This window comes from Ursus arctos, unplaced genomic scaffold (assembly GCF_023065955.2).
Source record: "Ursus arctos isolate Adak ecotype North America unplaced genomic scaffold, UrsArc2.0 scaffold_13, whole genome shotgun sequence".
NCBI classification, from domain to species: Eukaryota; Metazoa; Chordata; class Mammalia; order Carnivora; family Ursidae; genus Ursus; species Ursus arctos.
Window position 1 is genome coordinate 21,694,286 of NW_026622797.1, and position 19,463 is coordinate 21,713,748.

Consider the following 19,463-nt stretch of genomic DNA (forward strand, 5'->3'; position numbering starts at 1 on the left):
ACAGAAGCAAGGAAAAAGCGAGGCAAATTTCAGAGTTTGGAGAGAGGCAGTCAAGAGGACGGGCTGTAAGTATTTTCCAATGCCTGAGTTGTAACAGATGCTTGACTTTCACTGTAGGCATGTGTCAAATTTGCTTCTTTGACCAACAATTTTTTAAAAAATTATCAAATTATCTTGTCCTTTTGGGCAAATCAGGCTAAACAATTCAATGTGAAGAGTCAGGGGAAAGTTGTGCGTAGTTTTGGACATTTACGATCACTGACTCGATGGTTTTAATTTCCCAGTTCTAAAAAGAAGCAAAATAAATGAGTATCACTGCTATATATTTTTAGTTACTTTTGCCTAACTGAGGAAGGTATGGCGGTATTTAATTATCAGCAGGGCAAAAGTGACTTTCATTCAGTCATTCATTCATTCCATAGACATTTACTGAACTCCTCTTACGTGCAAATTATCTGAGGTAGAAACATAAACCAGGTGTACCTGCTACTTCCTCTCATTTCTCTTCCTCCTACTTGTGAGATGACTAAAACATAAAGCTGATTAACCACAATACAAAACAGAGTGCCCCCCTGTGCTAGAGGATGTGAATGTCACATTGTGAGTTGAGTTCAGGGGGCAAAGGGAGACCTTTTCATTGAGCAGATCAGGGAAAGCTTTTTGGAAGATGTCTCACATCAGCAAGAAGGACAAATTGGATTTCAACAGTGGAGACAGAAAGGAAAGATGTAAGGGTCAGGCGAGAGCACATAAGCAAAGGCACAGACAGGGAAACAAGGAAACGGGGGAGTTTGTCAGGAACTTGCTATAGAGAAAGGACAATGCTTGGAATTAAGTCTGAAAAAAACAGATTGGACCCTGTACAGGAAGACTTCAAACGTTATGCTGGAGAAAGTTTATTAGGTGAGCAATAGCAAGTCATGAAAGGGTCTTGAGGCAGAAAATGGTTTAAGAGCTGGAGTTTCAGAAGATTAATCTGACAAGAGCACATAGGACATATTAGAGGGGAGAAATGGAAGGCAAGGAGCTCAACCAAGAGAACATTACTATCCTCCAAGTGACAGACTAGGGACAGCTTTGGGGACCGGAGGAATGAAAATGCAGGGCAGTTTCAGAAAACACTGAAGGCAAACATTGGAATGGCCAGAAGAAAGAGAAAGGGGACTAGTAGTTATTGAGAACACACTACATGCTACTCAGAACACTGAATATATAGGATGAACACAAGTCCTTTTCTGTTCATGCTCTTTTCTTTGACCATGAGATAATTATTAACTATAGCTTCTTTCAGTCTCAGTGTGCTCTGGTTTGGACAATACACTACACAGTCCTACTTTTGTATACTTTTCCTCTTTGCTTCCTCAATACAATCCTCCAGTTTACACCTGAAGAAGCTGAACATCTGAGGACTCACCTCATGGCACATGGCCAGTAGGTGGCAAAGCCTGGATTTGAATCCAGATCTATACATTCTGAAACCTGTGAAATTTCTACTATACCTGGTTTCCTGCTCCCAACTTATGACAGCTTGTGATGGGCACGGAGAGGGGGAGGTTCATTAAAAGAAACAGGAATGTCAGAGAGAATCAAGTTAGGCTCCATGATGACCGGTTCTGGTTTGCATGTGTGGTCTGTAAGATCTTTAAGGTGATGGAAAGATATAGAAGGAGTTGGAGATATTGGCTGGAACTTGGGAGCAAAATCCCTCTAGCTACAGACTTGTGAGCCTTCCAAACCAACAGATGTGGGACCCTGGGACTGAAGGATGTGGCCAAGCTTGAGTCTGCAGGACAAAGGTCACAGCTCAGATGCCTGCAGTGGCTGGGCAGGTCACACGCATGAGTGAGGGGGCAGATGTGAGATGTGACAGACTGGCAGGAGGTGTTTGTGAGGATGATTTTCATTCTTCCCAGAAATTGCCATTTTGGATAGAAACAACATAGTCATTTAAACAGTAGTCTATTTCTTTCTTTTCTTTTCTTTTTTAATGGTAGTCTATTTCCTAATTAAAGCTGGTAACTAGAGTAATTTCCAGTATTTAATTTTTTAAAAATCACCGTGTATTTATTTATAAAAATAGTTATTTTGTTAATGATAAGACTAATTAGTAGAACAGAAAATTATAAATTATAGTCATTCAATTTTTGTCTCCTTTTTTCCCCCCAGGAGAGCTCTCAAATGAGAATTTTTTAAAAGTACAATTAGTTCTTATAAGAATCACTAGTTCCGTGCAAGTATGTTAAAACAAATTGCAGTGCATTTTTGCTGACCTAAACAACGGCCAAGTAACTCAGACACCATTTCCAGGAGCATGTAGGTGAGGGCAGGCTTGGGACGTAGGATAGAGGAAGCTGGGGGACAGGAGGTGGAGAGCATTTTAAAAAGCAATATGCCCAGTTCAAATTTACTTACCAGCTTATTTGCATTAGAAAAAAAAATTTACTTATGAGAAAAAGTTAACTAGTCTCACCATTGCTTCACACTTTCAGTTCAAAGGTAATAAATGCGTGTAGCCTTCATGGGCCCACACCAGTGGTTCTCAACTTTTCCCAGTGTTAGATCTACTTGGACCTCTTTACTGGAGGACTCATTACAACACAGATTGCTGGGCCACCTCTCAGGACTTTCTGTCCGTAGGTCTGGGATGGGTCGTGAGAGTTTGTATATTTAACTAGTTCCCTAGCAATGCTGAGGTTCCTGGTCCGGGGACCACACTTTGAGAACCGCTGTTCCACACACTGGTGGGCATCCTCGGCAGGGGCTGGCCGGCTTCTGCCTTTTTCAGAATTACTGTGGAGCATAAGCATCCACGAAGGCCCTGTTCCTCATGGCACTCTGGAAAATGATTCAACGACACGGCTTGGAAAAGAGGTCCAACTTTTTGCCTCATTGTCTGTGTTCTGAATCCAACCTAGTTTAATATTTTGGAAAATGTTACCCTTTTCTGTACCGAGCAAAGTAAATATTTTGTCAGTTGTTAAGGATGAGCTGCAGAGTAAGACCTAAAGATGTATCCAAATTCAGCAGGAAAGCTTGGAGCTGCTTTGGAACTTTTTCCAGATTGTGATTTGTAATGTATTTCAGAAGCCAGCAGAAATACCAACCACTCGATCTATTAAGAAAAGGCTGAATGAACCTTTTCACAGCACATTTTTTTTTCCACACCAACTCTCATTACGCTTGGCAAAGAGAAGAGAAGGAAGAGAAAAAATGCTTTTCTGTCCATAGGATTTCATCTGAGTATTGTTCTCACATAAAGAACGTAGCGGCAAAGAGCTTCAGAATTGGAAGACATTTTTAACAATCCCTTTTTGACAATTAAAACAACTAAGGCCCAAGGAAAGTAAGTCATTTGCCTGCAGACCAGACAGTGGCGGAGCTGGAGCTGGAATGAAGCTCAAAGGCCCTTGGCTCCTGGGCGAGCACTTTTCCTAGCACAACACGCCACCTCCCATGCAGCAGAATCCTCAGAGACCCATTTTAAAAACAAACAAAAAACAAATCTTACCAATAGCGTAGTTCATGCTGTGCTTTCCCCTAAGACACTTGGGTATGGTTGGCTTTGCACACTGGCGACAGTGCCGGGGAGCAGACAGGAGAGGTCCTGGAGGGAACTTTTCGCATCTTCCTTGCTCAGCATTTCCTGAATCATCTTCCATTATAGTGATTTGGGTCTTTCATGTGATGCGTGGGCTGCGATGGTCCAGACACAAGCCTCATGGTGAGGAAGATAAGCTCCATATTTTGACAAAGAAACATGTGGGGAAGACTTAGAGGGGCCAACGGGTCTTGGAGATCATTGGGTTCACACATCTCACATACAGATGAGGAAACTATGGCTCTCGGGAGCATAAGAACATGCTGGGTGTTCTGTCTATTCAATGGCAGAGCTCATGGCTGACCACAGATCTCTTGCCCTGCAGCAGGTTGCTGCTTGGACCTTCTCATCCTGTCTACTATAGTATAGTGTGTTGATTTAAGCCAGAAAAATGCATGCTTCACTGTGAGTCTAGATCCCAAAATACTGAGTCTATTCAGTACTAAGAAAGAAATATGGTAATAACATTTCTTGAGGGCTAACTCTATGCCAGGCACTGTCCTAAGCACTTTCCATGGACTATACGTCTACTCCATCACATCACTGAAGAAAACCATAAGGTAGGAAATAGAAATTAAGGATGAAATGAAATAATGAGTGTGAAGCATTCACAAGGCCTGTGCCATTTTCCCAGGAGATGCCATTATCTATTAAAAGTGATAACGCAAGTAAAGGGTTGAGAACAGTTCTTGGCTCACAGAACATATTAAATACTAGTCGTTATTATCACATTTTCCTCTATTTCTTCAGGGGGAAAAGACCAAAGAAATGGGATCTAGATAAAAGTTATGAACCATATTCGATTCAAACACAGGTAATATCCTTGGAAACCAATTGCCACCAGCAGAGACAGAGACCACTATGTAACTTGGATGGAAATGCCGTCCAAGGCCAAATGCTAAAGCCAGGGACCACAAAAGAATGGAATTAAACAGGTTTGTACTGGGCCTTGGTTTCAAGGAACTCAGCAGGTTTACTAGTCTTCTCCTCATCAGCCTTTATCACACCCAAGTTAGAGAGGAAGTGAATATAGTATGAAGATGTCTTTCCTATGAAGGCAGTTTGCAAAAGCAAAACTGATCATTCCAGGCCAGTGATGAGAACCCAATTTCCTTAATCAGAATGCATGGATCTACTAGTGAAGGACAAGAATATCACCAATAATTAAGACGAAACAGCAGCAGTACTACTCATTACAGTACCCGAGGCAGGTAAGCTGCCTTGTAAATTGCCCACTTGGCAATGTGTGACTTACCAGGTACTCTGGCATACTGGTAAGACACTGGGGAAATCCGGAAATCCAGACAGAGTCCACCCAGCTGCTGCTCACTGCCTCTTCTGCCTGGAGGCCAGAAAGGATTCGTTCTGTTTCGTTACAGAGGGATAAACTAGGATCACTTTGTGGAAGACTCACGAAGGTAGAATTGGGCTCAAGAGAACACATTTTAAAAATCAGATGATCCAACAATGAATGTGCTGCCAGTTGAGGTGGTGTATGCTCTGTAGGGGACCAAGGAGAAGCTCTGCGAATACTCAGACAGTGTGCAATTATTGGCATCCTAATTTTCTTTATCGTTGTAATCATTATCTTGGTAGCATCCCATCAGGTAAATACGGGCACTGATTAGTGTTGAAACGGCTCCACCAAGAGAGGCCCAATAAGTTCCGTTGGTCAAACTTGAGTTTGAAGGAAGGTTCTATCATCTACCAGTTATGTGACTTTCAGCTCGTAATTAAACCTCTCTGAGCCTTCATCAGTGTCCTCATCTGTACAACAGAGATTACAATAAGTACCTCTCCCGTTCATTTATTCATTTGCCCCATACTTACAAGGCATCTACTGGGGGCCAGCCACTTTTCTAGGTGTTGGGGATTTGGCGATGAACAAGATAGATAAGATCTCTATTCTCTATCAGGTTCACATTTCAGTGTGTGTGGAGAGATTCAGAAACTACACAAGATAAAAATAAACTAACAAGCTGATTAAATACTTATGCAGGTAGTAATAAATGTTGTGAATTAAATAAGACAGTATATCAAGGATATCTTTAATTAGAATGGCCAAAGAAGACTTCTCCTAGAAGGTGATATACACACTGGAACCTAAAACAAGAGAAGAGGACCTCTGACCCCACTGAGTTAGACCAGTGTGTCTGGAGTGGGTTGGGGTGAGTAGCTGCAGATGAGGTTGGTGGTGAGGATTAAAGGGGGAAATGTAGGTTGATCTGCCCTGCAGTTCATGGCACACAGGAAGTACTCATAGTATTCCTACTAAAAAAAAATCCCATTACGTATTGATGACCTTGCGTAGTCAGGGTCGACAGAGGCAACCCTTCTCCATTCTTGGACACCCCAAAATTCCTGGACCTCCCTACTCTGCTAATCTCGCCACTCTGCTAACACCCAATTCAATGCTACCAAGATCTAAATTTGAACTACTGGAGAGTAAAGAATTTCAAAGCTGGAAAAAACCTATGTCAATGATCACATCATGATAATAGGTAATCTGAGGGCTCCTTGGAGCAGCCTCTGAAGCCCCCAGAAATGGGAGGTTTGGGCTGTTAAGAGGATGGGACCATAGGCCTCCTGCTATTACTTCAAACAAAAGAATGCTACAAGAGTCTGCTTTATTTTTTATTTTTCACTTGAAAACAGAGTTGTTTTGCTAAAGACAAACCTACAGTTAGAAAATCATCAACTGAGTCCAGTTTCATAGGTAAGGAAACTGAGTCTCAAAGAGGTTAAATGACACACTCAAGGTCATTTAGCAGGTTTGTGGCCAATTGAGACTAGGATCTGTGTTTTACTAAGTAAAACACCTATACCCATCTTTATAGGTATGGGATTTGTTTCTGTTCAACTTCACGTGAACCAATTCCCTTTAATAAAAGTGTGTATCTGAGTTCTGATCCTTTGGAAAATACCACTTCTATTTGATTAATTTTGAACAAATATAGGTCCTGTTTTCAGGATCTTATAGCTCACAGAGGTTTCCTCAGAAAGAGAAGATGTTTCAATTAGAGTCTAGGAGGAAATTTTGAGGGAACAGGATTAAGGCAGAAATTTCTGTAAACATTTTTTAAAAAGTTAAATTAGTCTTTCCTCCCTCAGGGAAAACTAAAGCTGAAAATTGGGGACCTACACCCATTTGGTGTAGTTTGCTAGAAAATTGGTGTAGTTAACTAAAGTGAACTCTGGAGACGGGGGTCAGAAAGTAGCAGAGGTTTAGGAAAACGACAAAAGACATGATTTGCACGACGTTGAGATTGAACAAGGATGCCCAATTTTAGGAACCACTACCTTTGATAGTGGGAACGGCTCGGGTGTTCTATTTAGACTCGAGTTCTGGTGGAGAAGGGGGGGCCGCTTGGATACTTTAGAACATTAGAAGCAGTTTTAGAAGAAGATGGAAATCTGCAAAGGTATGTAAAGACATATGTCAAACACCTGCTTCAGGGACAAGAAGGTGGGCAGGAGAGTTAGGTCAAATGGAGGCAAATTTCCTAGTTGGAAAAGAATAGTAACAATGGGGAGCATATGATCCTTTTTTCCTACTTTGGACCATCGAAGCACTACTGCCACAAAGAATGAGGTAATTTAAAGTGTTTCCTGAATTAGCTGACAATAGTTAACGGATAAGTTGTCCTCTTTTGGTCAGTTAATGCTGGCAGCTAAAGCAAGGGGACAGGAGCATTTTCACAAGGTCACAAATCTTTAGAGCTCAAGGTACTCTCAGAAGAAGGCTAACAGCTTTCTTTTCAAAGGAGAGTGAAGGTGTTCCAAAAAATCCTACAGCTACAAAAAATTAAAAAAAAAAAAAAAACCAACCCAAATGAAGACAGTTCTAGCAGTACTTCTTCATTCTCTACAGACTTTCATTCAAATTGCTAAAGAAAAGTAAGTAAACTCAGAAATGAGAACACACAACTAGTAAACACACAAATGAGGAAACGTTCACACTAAAATCACAATGAGATGCTGGACTTCCTCCGAGTGCATGAGTGCTGACAAGGGTGCAGTGAGGCTGGTGACCTCATGCATTGCAGGAGAGCAGTGTAAATCGATACAGTCCATCCAGAAAGAAAGCAATTTGGCAACACATCCTGAGCTATAAACATGGTCATACCACATGACCAGTAATCCCACTTGTGAGAAGACATCTTAAATAAAAATATGTGAAAAGCTATATCCGTAAAGATGTTTGTTGGAATCCCGTTTAAAATATTACAAAGTTAGAATGGGCAAGGAATTTCAACTCAATTCAGCAAATGGTAATTGAATACCTACCAGTAGCTGGGTATAATAAAGGAGAGTTTCTTCCCTCAATAATTCATAATCACAACTTAATGCCTGTACTCTTTTCAATATTATGCAACTATTGGAAAGGAGGCTATAGAGACACTAAGAGATTAAAATGTGTGCAATATATTAAATTTAAAAAGCTGTATACAAACATTACATTTACTATAACGTTTAGAGGAAAAAAGCATATGAAAAAGCCCTGAAGGAAATAAACCGAAATGGTAACAATGATGGAATCATGGCTCACGTTTTATCTTTATTTTTCTGCAATGTTGGTTATATTACCTTTAAAATAAGGAACAATGATAAAGAGGAGAAGAGAAACAGAGAAAAATAAAGCAGTGATTGAATAAAGATGAAGATTAATGAGGAAAGTACCAAGTACACTTAAGAATTTTTATTTATTTAAAAATTGCTTTTAGTTGTATATCTTTAGTAATTGACTAGGACTAAGGACTTGCTAATTTTATAAACTTATTTTATTTTATTTTATTTTATTTTTTAAAGATTTTATTTATTTATTGGACAGAGACAGCCAGCGAAAGAGGGAACACAAGCAGGGGGAGTGGGAGAGGAAGAAGCAGGCTTCCAGTGGAGGAGCCTGATGTGGGGTTCGATCCCAGGACTCTGGGATCACGCCCTGAGCCAAAGGCAGACACTTAATGACTGTGCCACCCAGGCGCCCCTATAAACTATTTTATTTTAGTAGAAAAATTATGAGGGTGCTAAACCAGAGATTTATTGAACCTCACTCCTGGAGACCTTCAGAATCTCACATAAGTAAGTTACTCTAAAGCAGGAGTTTAGGAGATGCTGCTACCTAAAAACGATAGGATGAAATTCACTCCGAAGTTTTGGGGTTGAAGAACAGATAAGATTCTGGTGTCCTAACCAAGACAGGAAAAATGGCTTTTCCTGGCAAGGAACTTCCTGCAGGTAACGGAGCAGCAGCATCTCTTCAGCAAGGAGGCAAAGCCATGGCCAAGGGCAAGGGAGGCCCATGGATGCAGGAATTTCTAGAATTCTGAGTTCCCCAAATTAACTGCTCCAATTCCCTGCTCTTTCCAGGACACCTGAAGACACTGTGCATTCAACTAACATTGTGATTTAAAATCCCACAGGATTGGGGCACCTGGGTGGCTCAGTTGGTTAAGCATCCAACTCTTGATTTCGGCTCAGATCATGATCTCAGGATCGTGAAATCAAGCCTCACTTCGGGCTCCGAGATGGGAGCCTGCTCAAGAGTCTCTCCCTCTCCTTCTTCCCCTCCTCCCCCTGCTCTCTCTCTAAAAACAAACAAACAAATATCCCACAGGATTAAACTTTGCAAGATTTAATTTTTTTTTTACTAAAATAGCTGTGCTTTGAGGCCACAGAAAAGAGTTCTTTTACATGACCATTGAAAATTCTTCGATTTTTCCTGTACCTTGAACCACACATGTGTGGTTTTGAGCTCCTCATTCTATTTCTCACCTTAGGGGCCTTGACTCTCTCATATCTTTCCCCCCTTCTATGGTGGTGGTAACCCGAAACCTTGCCCTCCTTCCATGAGCAGTTGATGCTAGATGAACACAGATGCATTTAATTAAGTCATTCACCACTGGGTGCCATAAGCTGTTAGAATCACATTCTGGATATTAAATAGGACTTTCACTCTACTTAATATAGGTTAGAGAATCAATTCCTGAGTTCTTCATATTTCCCCAAGAGTCTGTTTCTTGAAACCCACTCCCAGGATCAATTTCCATATCAACCATAGTTCTTGATTGCAGGCAATAGAAACTGATCTGATCATAATTAATCCAGCAACCCCCCCCCCACACACAATTTTTGGAAGGGCACCAGGGGCTCATAGAACTAAATGGAATCTGAAGGATCAGGCTCATAAAATACCAGGAACAAGAGCTCTAGAAGTGTTGGTTGTGAAAACCAAGCAAGATCTCACTAACAAACTGGTTCAAGTTCTACATTAGGAAGAAATTATGAAAAGTAATGAAAAGTATAAAAAGATCTTATTTATATGTGTGTAGTATGTGTAATGAAAAAATCCATTGACCTAATTGTGATTTTACCACTCACTAGTTGTGTAACCCTGCATTATATTTCTGAGCCTTAAATAACACCCTCTGTAAAATGAAGAACCAGGTTAGAGCCTGGTTAAACTATGGCCTCCTTCTAGCTTTCATGATCCTTGAGTTTATGCCAGCATCAGGGACCTGCCTGAGACCCCTCTGTCCTGCGCCCAGGCACCTGGGAGGACACCGCTAGGGAAGCACAGACCACTTCTGTTAAAACCCAATGCAGCCACAGAATCCTTCTCAATTCAGAGCTCCAGATAGCTACTATCCATCAGCTGGAGTTTGCAGAGAATGAGAAATCAATTTGCCATTCCTGCCTGTACTGTATTGTTCTGCTTTCACAGGATGAGCCAAACCAGAAAAGCCAAGATATCCTAAGAGCATCAGGCAAAGTCTTTGCTGAAAAGAATCTTCAAGACCAGCTCGTGCCCTGCTGCTAAACATCAGTTCAGCTTGTAAAATCTCCCTGGTAACACAGTACAATAAGGCATCATCCGGTCCGCCTGGAAGTTTTATCATATAATTCAAACACATTTTGGGAGCTCTCAGCGTGGCGTTCTTCATTCAGTTCTCACAGGCCTTGTTTTTTGTCCTCCGTTCTCCTTGTCCACACACCTGACGACTGTCCCATTTATATTCTGCTGGAATCCTCCAAACTGAACATAATAGAACTGAGGGAAACCTAGAAAAGCCCGGGAGCTGATTCACTCGGTCTTCATAATCAAAAGAGTCTGGGAAACAGAAATGTCAGAACTTTGTAAAATTCAATCAGGATAAAGTAAGGGAGAAACAGTCTACTGAAAGAAAAAAATGTTCAAAAATGAAACAGGAGCCTTGATAATTCCTCTCTTCCAAATCAGAAGGTTCATCTCACCAAACAAGCTGCATTCGTTAGGGTTAGATGTGGCCACAAACATCACAAGGACTCGACGTCTCGGTGCCGTGGCGCAGGGATCAACAAGTGGCAGCCCATGGACCCCATTCAGCCCCCCACCTACTTTTGTATATTGAACTTGGATTTGAACACAGTCACTCGAGTGCACATGTGTCGTCTGTGGCGGCCTCTGCAATGGAACAGCAGAGCTGAGCATTTGCCAGAGATGATAAAGCCTATAGAACCTAAAAGGTTAATTAGCAGACTCTTTGCTACAAAAGTTCGTGACTTGTTTGTTCATAACTTGTAAGTTTGTAAGTTATTAACTGCTGCCTTAGGGTGTCAATGTAGCCCCCTCACGTAAATAAGCCCAGAGGCCAGCGACACAGGAGTTAATAGTGTCATCAGAGAAGGGACTCCTGTCCCTGTGCTTTGACATCCTCACACACGGCTCTCCTCAAGACCACCGCAGGGCCCAGAATGGCTACTCAGACTCTCGTTACCATTGCTAAGACGCAGGTTAGAAGAAAGAGGAAAGAGGAAAAAGAGGAAAAGCAGAAGGGTAAAGGAGGGGACCTTCCTGACGAGCCCTGATTAAGTAGCCTTCCTAGAGTCCCAGAAAACACTTCCATTTACATTGTATTTGGCAGAACTTAACCATTTGCCCTATCTAGCTGCAAAGGAGACTGGGAAATAAAGATTTTTTAAAAAAAATTTGGTGGCCCTGTGCCCAGCTAAAAATAAGTCCATTATTTTGGAGAAAAGAGAGTACGCTGAGTTAGCAGGTAGCAGTCTCGGCTACAAAACGCTACTTAGTGAGATCATGCGTAGCCGATTTACAGGTAACTGATATCTTGTTCCACTTTGGGGAGGAAGTTTTTGAAGAATTAAGAATTTGTATTCTGGCATTATAAATAGTACTACTTTTGTCTTATGTTTAATCACTTGGTATGTATAGTAGTCAATTAATGCCAGTGACTGTCTTAGTCCATTCTGGCTCCTTTTTAAAAAAAAAAAAAAATTATTTATTTATTCCGGGAGGGGGGGGCAGGGGCAGTGGGAGAAACTCTCCAAGCAGACTCCCCACTGAGCATGGATGCTGAGGCTGGGCTCCATCTCACGACCCATGAGATCACGACCTGAGATGAAACCAAGTCAGATGCTTAACTGACTGAGCCACCCAGGCGCTCCCATTTGGGTTTCTTTAATAAAAATATCAAAACTATCATGCACTGGGAGTCTTAAACAATGAACACTTACTTCTCACAGTTCTAGAGTCTGGAAGTCCAAGACCAAGGTGCCAACAGATTTACGTGTCTGTTGAGGACCCAGAGTCTGGTTCATAGCCAGCCTTCTTCTCACGGGGCCTCATGTGGTAGAAAGAGAGAGAGCTCTCTGGGGTCTCTTTTATTAGGGCACTAATCCCATTCATGGGGGATCCATTCTCATAACCTTATCACTCCCCCCAAATGTTTCACCTCTTATATCATAGGCTTTTGGGTTAGGATTTCAACATAGGAATTTGGGGGGAACACACATCAGTCCATCGCAGTGACTGATGGATTCACTCATACAAGACCGACTGAGGACCTACACTGTTCCGGGCACAGTGGGAAGCAAAGACAAAGTGCAATGACCCCTAGGCCCTGCCGTCAAGGAGTCTGAGTCAACAAGGGAGAGAGGCAGCCCACGGACAATGGCCTTCCAGGGAGAGAAGTTTCCTGGCGAAGTACACACTGGCACATATGGAAAACACACAAGAAGGTCTTAAAACTTGCACTGAACGTTGAGGAGCTAGCTGGAGGTACTTTGCGGGGTGAAGAACTGGGAGCAAGGGCATTCCAATATGAGGGAGTAGCGTATGCAAAGACATGAAGAGAAGAGAGAGTGGCCCATATAGCCTGGCTGAGGACACACAGGGTATGCCAGGGGGCACAAGAGATCATCCAGAGAGGTGGGCACAGATCATCCCCAGAACAGAAGGGACCTTTGCACAAAAGGCATGGAGTTTCCCCTGGACAGTGAAGAGGAGGCACTGAGGGGTACCACTTAAGAGAGGGGCGTGATCAATCTGTGTTTCATAAAGATCATTCTGGTCATGGTGAGAACAGATTGGGGTGGAGTGGGAGGTAGAAAGACAGCAAGAGTCTTCCATTTACCCCTTGTCACATATTTTGCAATTATGTTTAAGTTAAAGTACGATCTTGTATTGTTGTAGGAGATCCATTCACCCAATGGCTACTTAAGCAACAGAATGGATAAAAATCACCTAGATTTCATTTTATCTTCTCGGTCATTCTGTGAAGGCCCATGTTATGCAGGAGGTCCTTGAGGCTCAGAAAGGTAAAGTAGCCTGCCTAAAATCTCAGCTAGTAAGGGGCAGAGTGGGGCTTGCATTAAGGTTTTCTGATCCCAAGTTCGGTGCTCTTTTTAACTGCATGTGGAGAGCAACAAGCATTCCAGACTCAACCTGTCACCCCTAATCCAGTCCAGGCAGTACTATTTGCATATCTTGGCAATAACATATCTTAGTGGCTTTAAATGTAGGAAAACACGGAGGCATTTCCCTTCAGTCACTTTATGAGGCAAGATATCAAGAGTATTTTATTAGGTTTTGGCAAAGACTCCTAATAGGAAAAATCAACCATATATTTTATTATTCTTTTGTTCAGTGCTGTGGCAATTATTCAAACACTCATGAAAGATCTACGTTTCTGTATGATTCCAACTTTCTATTTGATTATAGTCCATCTTTCATCATTTATGTGGGGAGTAATAAGAATTCTCAAAATAGACTTGTTTAAAGTCTCAAATCAACTAAATTAAGTAATATTTTTATTTTTTTAATTGCTCTTACAGATTTTTGTCTTCTCGGAAAGAACTTTCCAGATACCTGTTCTCTTCCCACGACCTCCATGTTCGAGTTAGAAGCTGCCCCTCATTTATTATGCTATCCTATGCTCTGTCGAAACACTTAAAAACCTGCACTGTGATAGTTTCCTCATCTTTTTCTCCACTAGGCAGTTAGACCCTTGAAGTCAGCAACACGATATGTATTTATCTTATATCTCCAGGCACACTAACCGGCATTTAATAGCACCACAACTGTTTGTAGATTAATAAAATGGACCAATAATATAACTAAAGACACACAATTATACTTAAGATGGGACTGTGATAGAATATTTAACACATTTTTAAAAAAATCTACCTTTGCTGTAATTTTACTGCAAAAAAGCAAAAGCTCTAGGAACAGCTTCAGGGGTGTAGAATCCAGTGGGGCTATTTAAGGCTCCATTTTGACATTTGTTAAGACTTGGGATCACGATGCTTTTTAAGAAGTTGATCCAGAGATGGCTGCTTCGTGCTTCCATTTCTTCCTCTCCATCACATCCCACGCAAAGCATAGGCTTTACAGAGTAAGTCTGCCTTTCTTGGTTTCAAAGCAGAAAGTCTTTCTGTGTTGCTGAGCTGCTGTCTTTTGAGAACAGATGTATGCTGGGCAGCCAGGCCTTTAAAATTCACTTTAATTTCTATTGTCTGACTGTTCTCCATGCTGGCACCTCACAGTCGGGAGCTTCTAAGTTTTGGTCCGAATGGGAGTTAAACTCAAGGGACCCTCCTGTCTCAGGCGTACCTACTCAAAGCTCTTCCACACTCATATATCTCACCTTTTCTCCTCAAGAGCGCAGCACCATATGGTCCCAGGTTTACATTTTATGACTCAGTCCTAAGGCCTGAAGAGGGGTCACTATAGAGCAACGAGACATTTTCCCCAGCAGATCAGAAGTCATAATCTGTTGGTACTTTGCTGCGAACTGCCACCTTTCAGAATTGCCTTAGGCCCTGCTCATATCCATGTTCTTGACCAGTCTAGAGCTCTAGATGGTTCTTTCTACCCTGACCTTTCTTTTCTACTTTGTGGGCAGAATGAGACCCAAAACCCAAATCAAACTTCGCGCAGGGCAAAGGGGAGCTGAGGGCTGATCATCTTCCTTCTTCCTTCCTATACACACTCCTTCCCATCCTGAGGCAGCCGGCCTTAGAGGGGTGCATATGTGTGTGTGTGTGTGTGTGTGTGTGTGTGTGTGACTTTAAGAAATATAACGGCTGAGCTCCAAAGATTGCAGTGTCACTCAGAAGAAAAGATGGAGACGAGAATGGGTTGGAAGCATTAGGCAAAGTCCTTGGTCTTCGAGGAGAAGTGGAATTTGAATTATTGGTGGCTTACTACTGCTTCTCAACCCAGGCCGATTTTGCTCTCCAGGGGACATCCAGCAATGTCTGGAGGCATTTTTGACTGTCACACTTTGGGGCAGGGAAGGGTTATTGGTAAGCGAGAGGAGGCCCACCGTGTTGGTAAACATCTTACAATGCAACCCCTTCCCCACAACAAAGAATTATCTGGCCCAAATATTCAATACTGCCGAGGCTGAGAGATGCTGGGCTAGACAATGGACATTCAGAGCAGGTGTCACAATATAAGAAAGGAAAAAACGTAGAAATTAACTTATTGTTGGAATAAAACAAAATCATTCAGATGACATCTCATCAACCTCCCCTCAGCTAATGTTTGCATATGAGGCATTTATGCAGACATTTTCACATATAAATATTCTTTTGCTCTTGGCACAGAATGTAAGGAGGAGACCTGCAACGTGGCTGGCTTCTGCTGCTCCCCGAACTGGGTTAGTCCACCCCGGTATTTATTCACTTTCTCAGAATCCTGTGCTCTGTATCTCCTTCCTGGCACCAGTCACCATAGACATTTGTGCCATTCTTATCTGTGATATGCCTCTCCTACCAGAGAGTAAGCCTCAAGAGGGACTGGGTCTATTGAACTTCGCGTCTATCCCAGGACCCAGCCCAGGGTCTGGTGTATGGAGGGGGAGAGGGTCAGCTAAGAGAGTGGACGCTGGCGTCAAACTGCCTGAGCTTAAATCGGCACTCCACCACTAATTCACGGTGCAACCTTGGGCGAGTCACTTAACTTTTGCAAAGACTTGGTTTCCTCATCTATAAAAATGGGGATACGTGGCACTTGCCTCATAGGTAGAATTAAATAAGTTAATATGTACAAAGTGCTTAATGAATATTTGATGGTGAGTGAAGCACCAAAAAGCAAACAAAGATAAGGTGAAACCTCTGCTGGCACACCAGCAATGCAGAAAATGAACAACAAAGAGAAACACATAAAACACCCAGATTTAACTTTGCGGGAGTTTCTAAATGTAATATTTTTCTTCTTTGTGATGTAACAAATGTGGAAGCCATTTGTTAATATTTACAGGCAAAGCAGTGGAAGCCTTAGCAGGATAGACATTGTTGCCATATTGATTTTACTTCACAACAAAAGTTCTACTCAGTTTCTCTGCTAGGTCCAGTTTTCTCACTCTATTTACTGCTATAGGTTAATTCCATTTTTTACTGTCTCCTGATAAAAACCGATTTACAGCACTATAGTAAGTCAATCTAAAAAAGGAACTTAGTTTTCTGTGGTTGAACACCACTGGTCTTCTTCCTGTATAAAAGTTACTTCCTTCTGCAGTCTTACATTCTTCTGTATTATGGGGTTTTTTAAGCACACAGAGTGTTTAAATCTTAATTGTTCTGTAATTGGTGTTTTCTGAAACTTTACTGTGCTCTTTAGATCCACTCTCCCTGTGGGTCTCGGATCCTTTACTACCGTTCATTGTCTTGTGGTGATTTCCTATGTATATATCTTGCAGAAGCTCCAGAAAGAAGCTTGATTTCTAATCACTCATTCATGCACACAATTATTCACTTTGCACACAGGAAGCACTTACTGAGCACATATGTATTGCGAACTCTGTTCTCAGCTCCCAGAATGAGGAGTGAACACACAGGCAGGGTCCTGCCCTCCTGGGTGCAAAGGGAGACCATAAGAAAATAAAGAAGCTAATGAACAAGGTAATTTCTGACATGATATGAAGGAAATCAACAGCATGGTTACAGTGGTTTTCTATGGCCACTACAACAAACTACCACAAACTTGGTGACTTAAGACAACACAACATCTTTGTTATAGTTTCTGGAGGTCAGAGGTCTGACATGGGTCTCACTGGGCTACAGTCCTTCTGAGTGCTCTAAAGAAGAATCCATTTTCTTGCCTTTTCCAGCATCTAGAGGAGACCATATTCCTTGGCTAGTGGTCCTTTCTTCTGTCTTCAGAGTCAGCAATGGCCGGTTGAGTCTCTCTTCCATCTCATCACTCTGACACTGACCCTTCTGCCTCCCTCTTCCACACTTAAACGACCTTGTGATCACACTGGGTCCACATGGATACACCGGATAATCTCCTTACCTTAAGGTCAGCTTATTCTTGATGTGCATTCCAGTTACAATCTTAACCACGCCCCTCCACTGTGTAACATAACATATTCATACGTTTCAGGAATTAGGGCATGGACTTCTCTGGGAGCCGTCAGTCTGCCTACCACAGTGATGTAAGAGGGACCATAATTTTAGTATCTTGTTTGCTATCTTCATAGAATAGATGTTTAATCAATTCAATACTTAGGAAATGGATCAGAACTGTAACATTTGCTTCTTGTTAAATCGTCACAGTGAGAGCTGTGTTTCCTTTACTGGAAAATCAGTGAGGGGTGGAGTGGTTTCAGCCAACCTTCCAGGTATACACAAAGTTATCCCAATGCAGGGAGAGGCTGAGGGCCCATGCCACGTGAAGCTCTGGAGGAAAAGCTCCCTCTGCATTTCACGAGCTTCTCCTCTGGGGCTGGCCCCCCGCCAGATCACTAGTGCAAGACCCCGATGGTGATCTTTCCTCCCCTCCTCTTAGCAGCCCCTCTGCCCCTCTGCCTGTGGCTTGCGGAGGGCTCCACCACCTTGATTTCTCTTGGCTGTGGCAATTTTCCTGAATTATAAAATGGAGGATTTTTTAAGGATCCTAGGATAAGGAAACTGAATTTTAGAATAGCTGGGGGAAATATCGGAAATGGTTGAGAAAGGCTTCTGGTTGGTGAATGCAACGTTAGAGAGTTTTATGGGGTTGCTTTGATGCAGTATGAATATGGTGAGTTTAATTTTTAATTTCTGCAGTGTTGTTCGATTTTATGATGCCGCTCGTTTGCTGGATGCATCTCAAGCCCGTTGTTCTTCCTCCTCACTAAATTACAGCCTTCGCTTCCTCAAGATGTCTCCTAAGAATTACGCCTTGACAGTCTAACAAGACCTTGCATCACTGACCCTTTCTGCCCCCCGATTATATAACACAGTTGGCTGGTTATGTGTCACTTTGCTTCTTTTGTTTGTAGCCCATCGATTTCACTCCGGGTTCAAGGCTGTGCTCTCCACGCAGCAGGAAGGGAGGAAGTGGCCCATTGCTCTTATTTTGCTTGCATTTCTGCACAACGGCTACAAAGTTCTGTGGCCAAAAGTTGCTGAATTTGATTATCTTAATAAAGGATGTTGCTTGAATATGCTGCAGAAAAGTATTAATTTTATTTCCTAGCTAGCTTTTACCTGCACAACAGAACACGGGCTGTGTCCACCAGAAAGGTTTGGGAATTAGATTTTCAGAGAAAATGGCTAATGCCAAACCACGTTTGAACACTTGAGAAGGCCAGCCCTACCCACATGAAGATAAAAACCCGGCCGCGCGTTCCTTAGCATGATTCTCCAGATGTCAAGCTCATCGCACTTTATACGGAGTGAGATCTAATTAGAAATTACCATTCACACAGACATTTTTATTTCTTTGTAGAATGGCCACTGAAATCTCTGACCTATATGGTAAAGCAAACCTGAAATATCCTAAATTAAAGACATGCCTTGACCAACTGCAATTCTAAGAGGGAAAAGTCTGGGCAAAATAAAAATGTTACATCTATGCTTCACAAAACGAGCTGTGAAAAACTGGAAACTTATTTTGTTTCCTCTCTATTTTTTCCTTGAACCCACCCTAAGGATTAAATATCAGTACCAGTCTCATTTATTTTATATTGTACTCCCTTTTGGAATTGAGAACAGGGAAGAACCCACCTTCTATGGCTCAGAAGGTGAGCTGTCTGAGCTTTCATTCTGCTATAGAAAGAAGCACAAAGAAAGGGTCACACTTCAGCTCTATGGATAGCTCCATAGTTGATTACACGGTGTTGTTGTTGTTTTTTTCTTTCATTTTTAAATTTAAATTCAATTAACCATCATATAGTACATCATTAGTTTCAGATGTAATGTTCAATAATTTATCAATTGTGTATAACACCTAGTGCTAACACAGATTAGAAGGTGTGTGTGTGTGTGTGTTGTAATGGTTACAGGAAATCTAAATTGAAACTTTGCTACATGGAGCTATAATGTTCACTTAGATAATTGCTCTTTTTGTAAACATAGTTTCTTACAAAGTCTTAGCTTGCTGCTATGGAAGCAATGACATTAACAGAAATAACAGTGGTGCCACAAATCTTCAGGGATTTTTTTTTTTTAATGGAAAGGAAAATTCTAAAACTAAAAATATACTTTTTATTTGCAACTATGGGAATACAAACACCAGAAAAACACAAGAGGACTGTATAATTGGGACATGGGAGGTATGCTATCTGGCAGTTTTAGGGAAAGGACAGTCATGGGA

At 41.8% G+C, this 19,463-nt stretch overlaps 1 protein-coding gene across 20 annotated transcripts in view; it reads right to left on the minus strand.

The window, feature by feature from the left end:
- AIG1 (androgen induced 1) overlaps positions 1-19,463 on the minus strand; it is a 310,429-nt gene that overhangs the window by 177,573 nt on the left and 113,393 nt on the right. The window contains exon 4 of one of the 20 annotated variants that reach the window (XM_044386385.3): positions 1-4,940. This exon is cut by the window's left edge and continues 27,288 nt beyond it. The exons of the other annotated variants lie outside the window; for them this stretch is intronic. Coding sequence (XP_044242320.1) covers positions 4,785-4,940 — 156 coding nt within the window. The 3' untranslated portion in view covers positions 1-4,784. The remainder of the gene's footprint in view (positions 4,941-19,463) is intronic. 20 annotated transcript variants of the gene reach the window in all.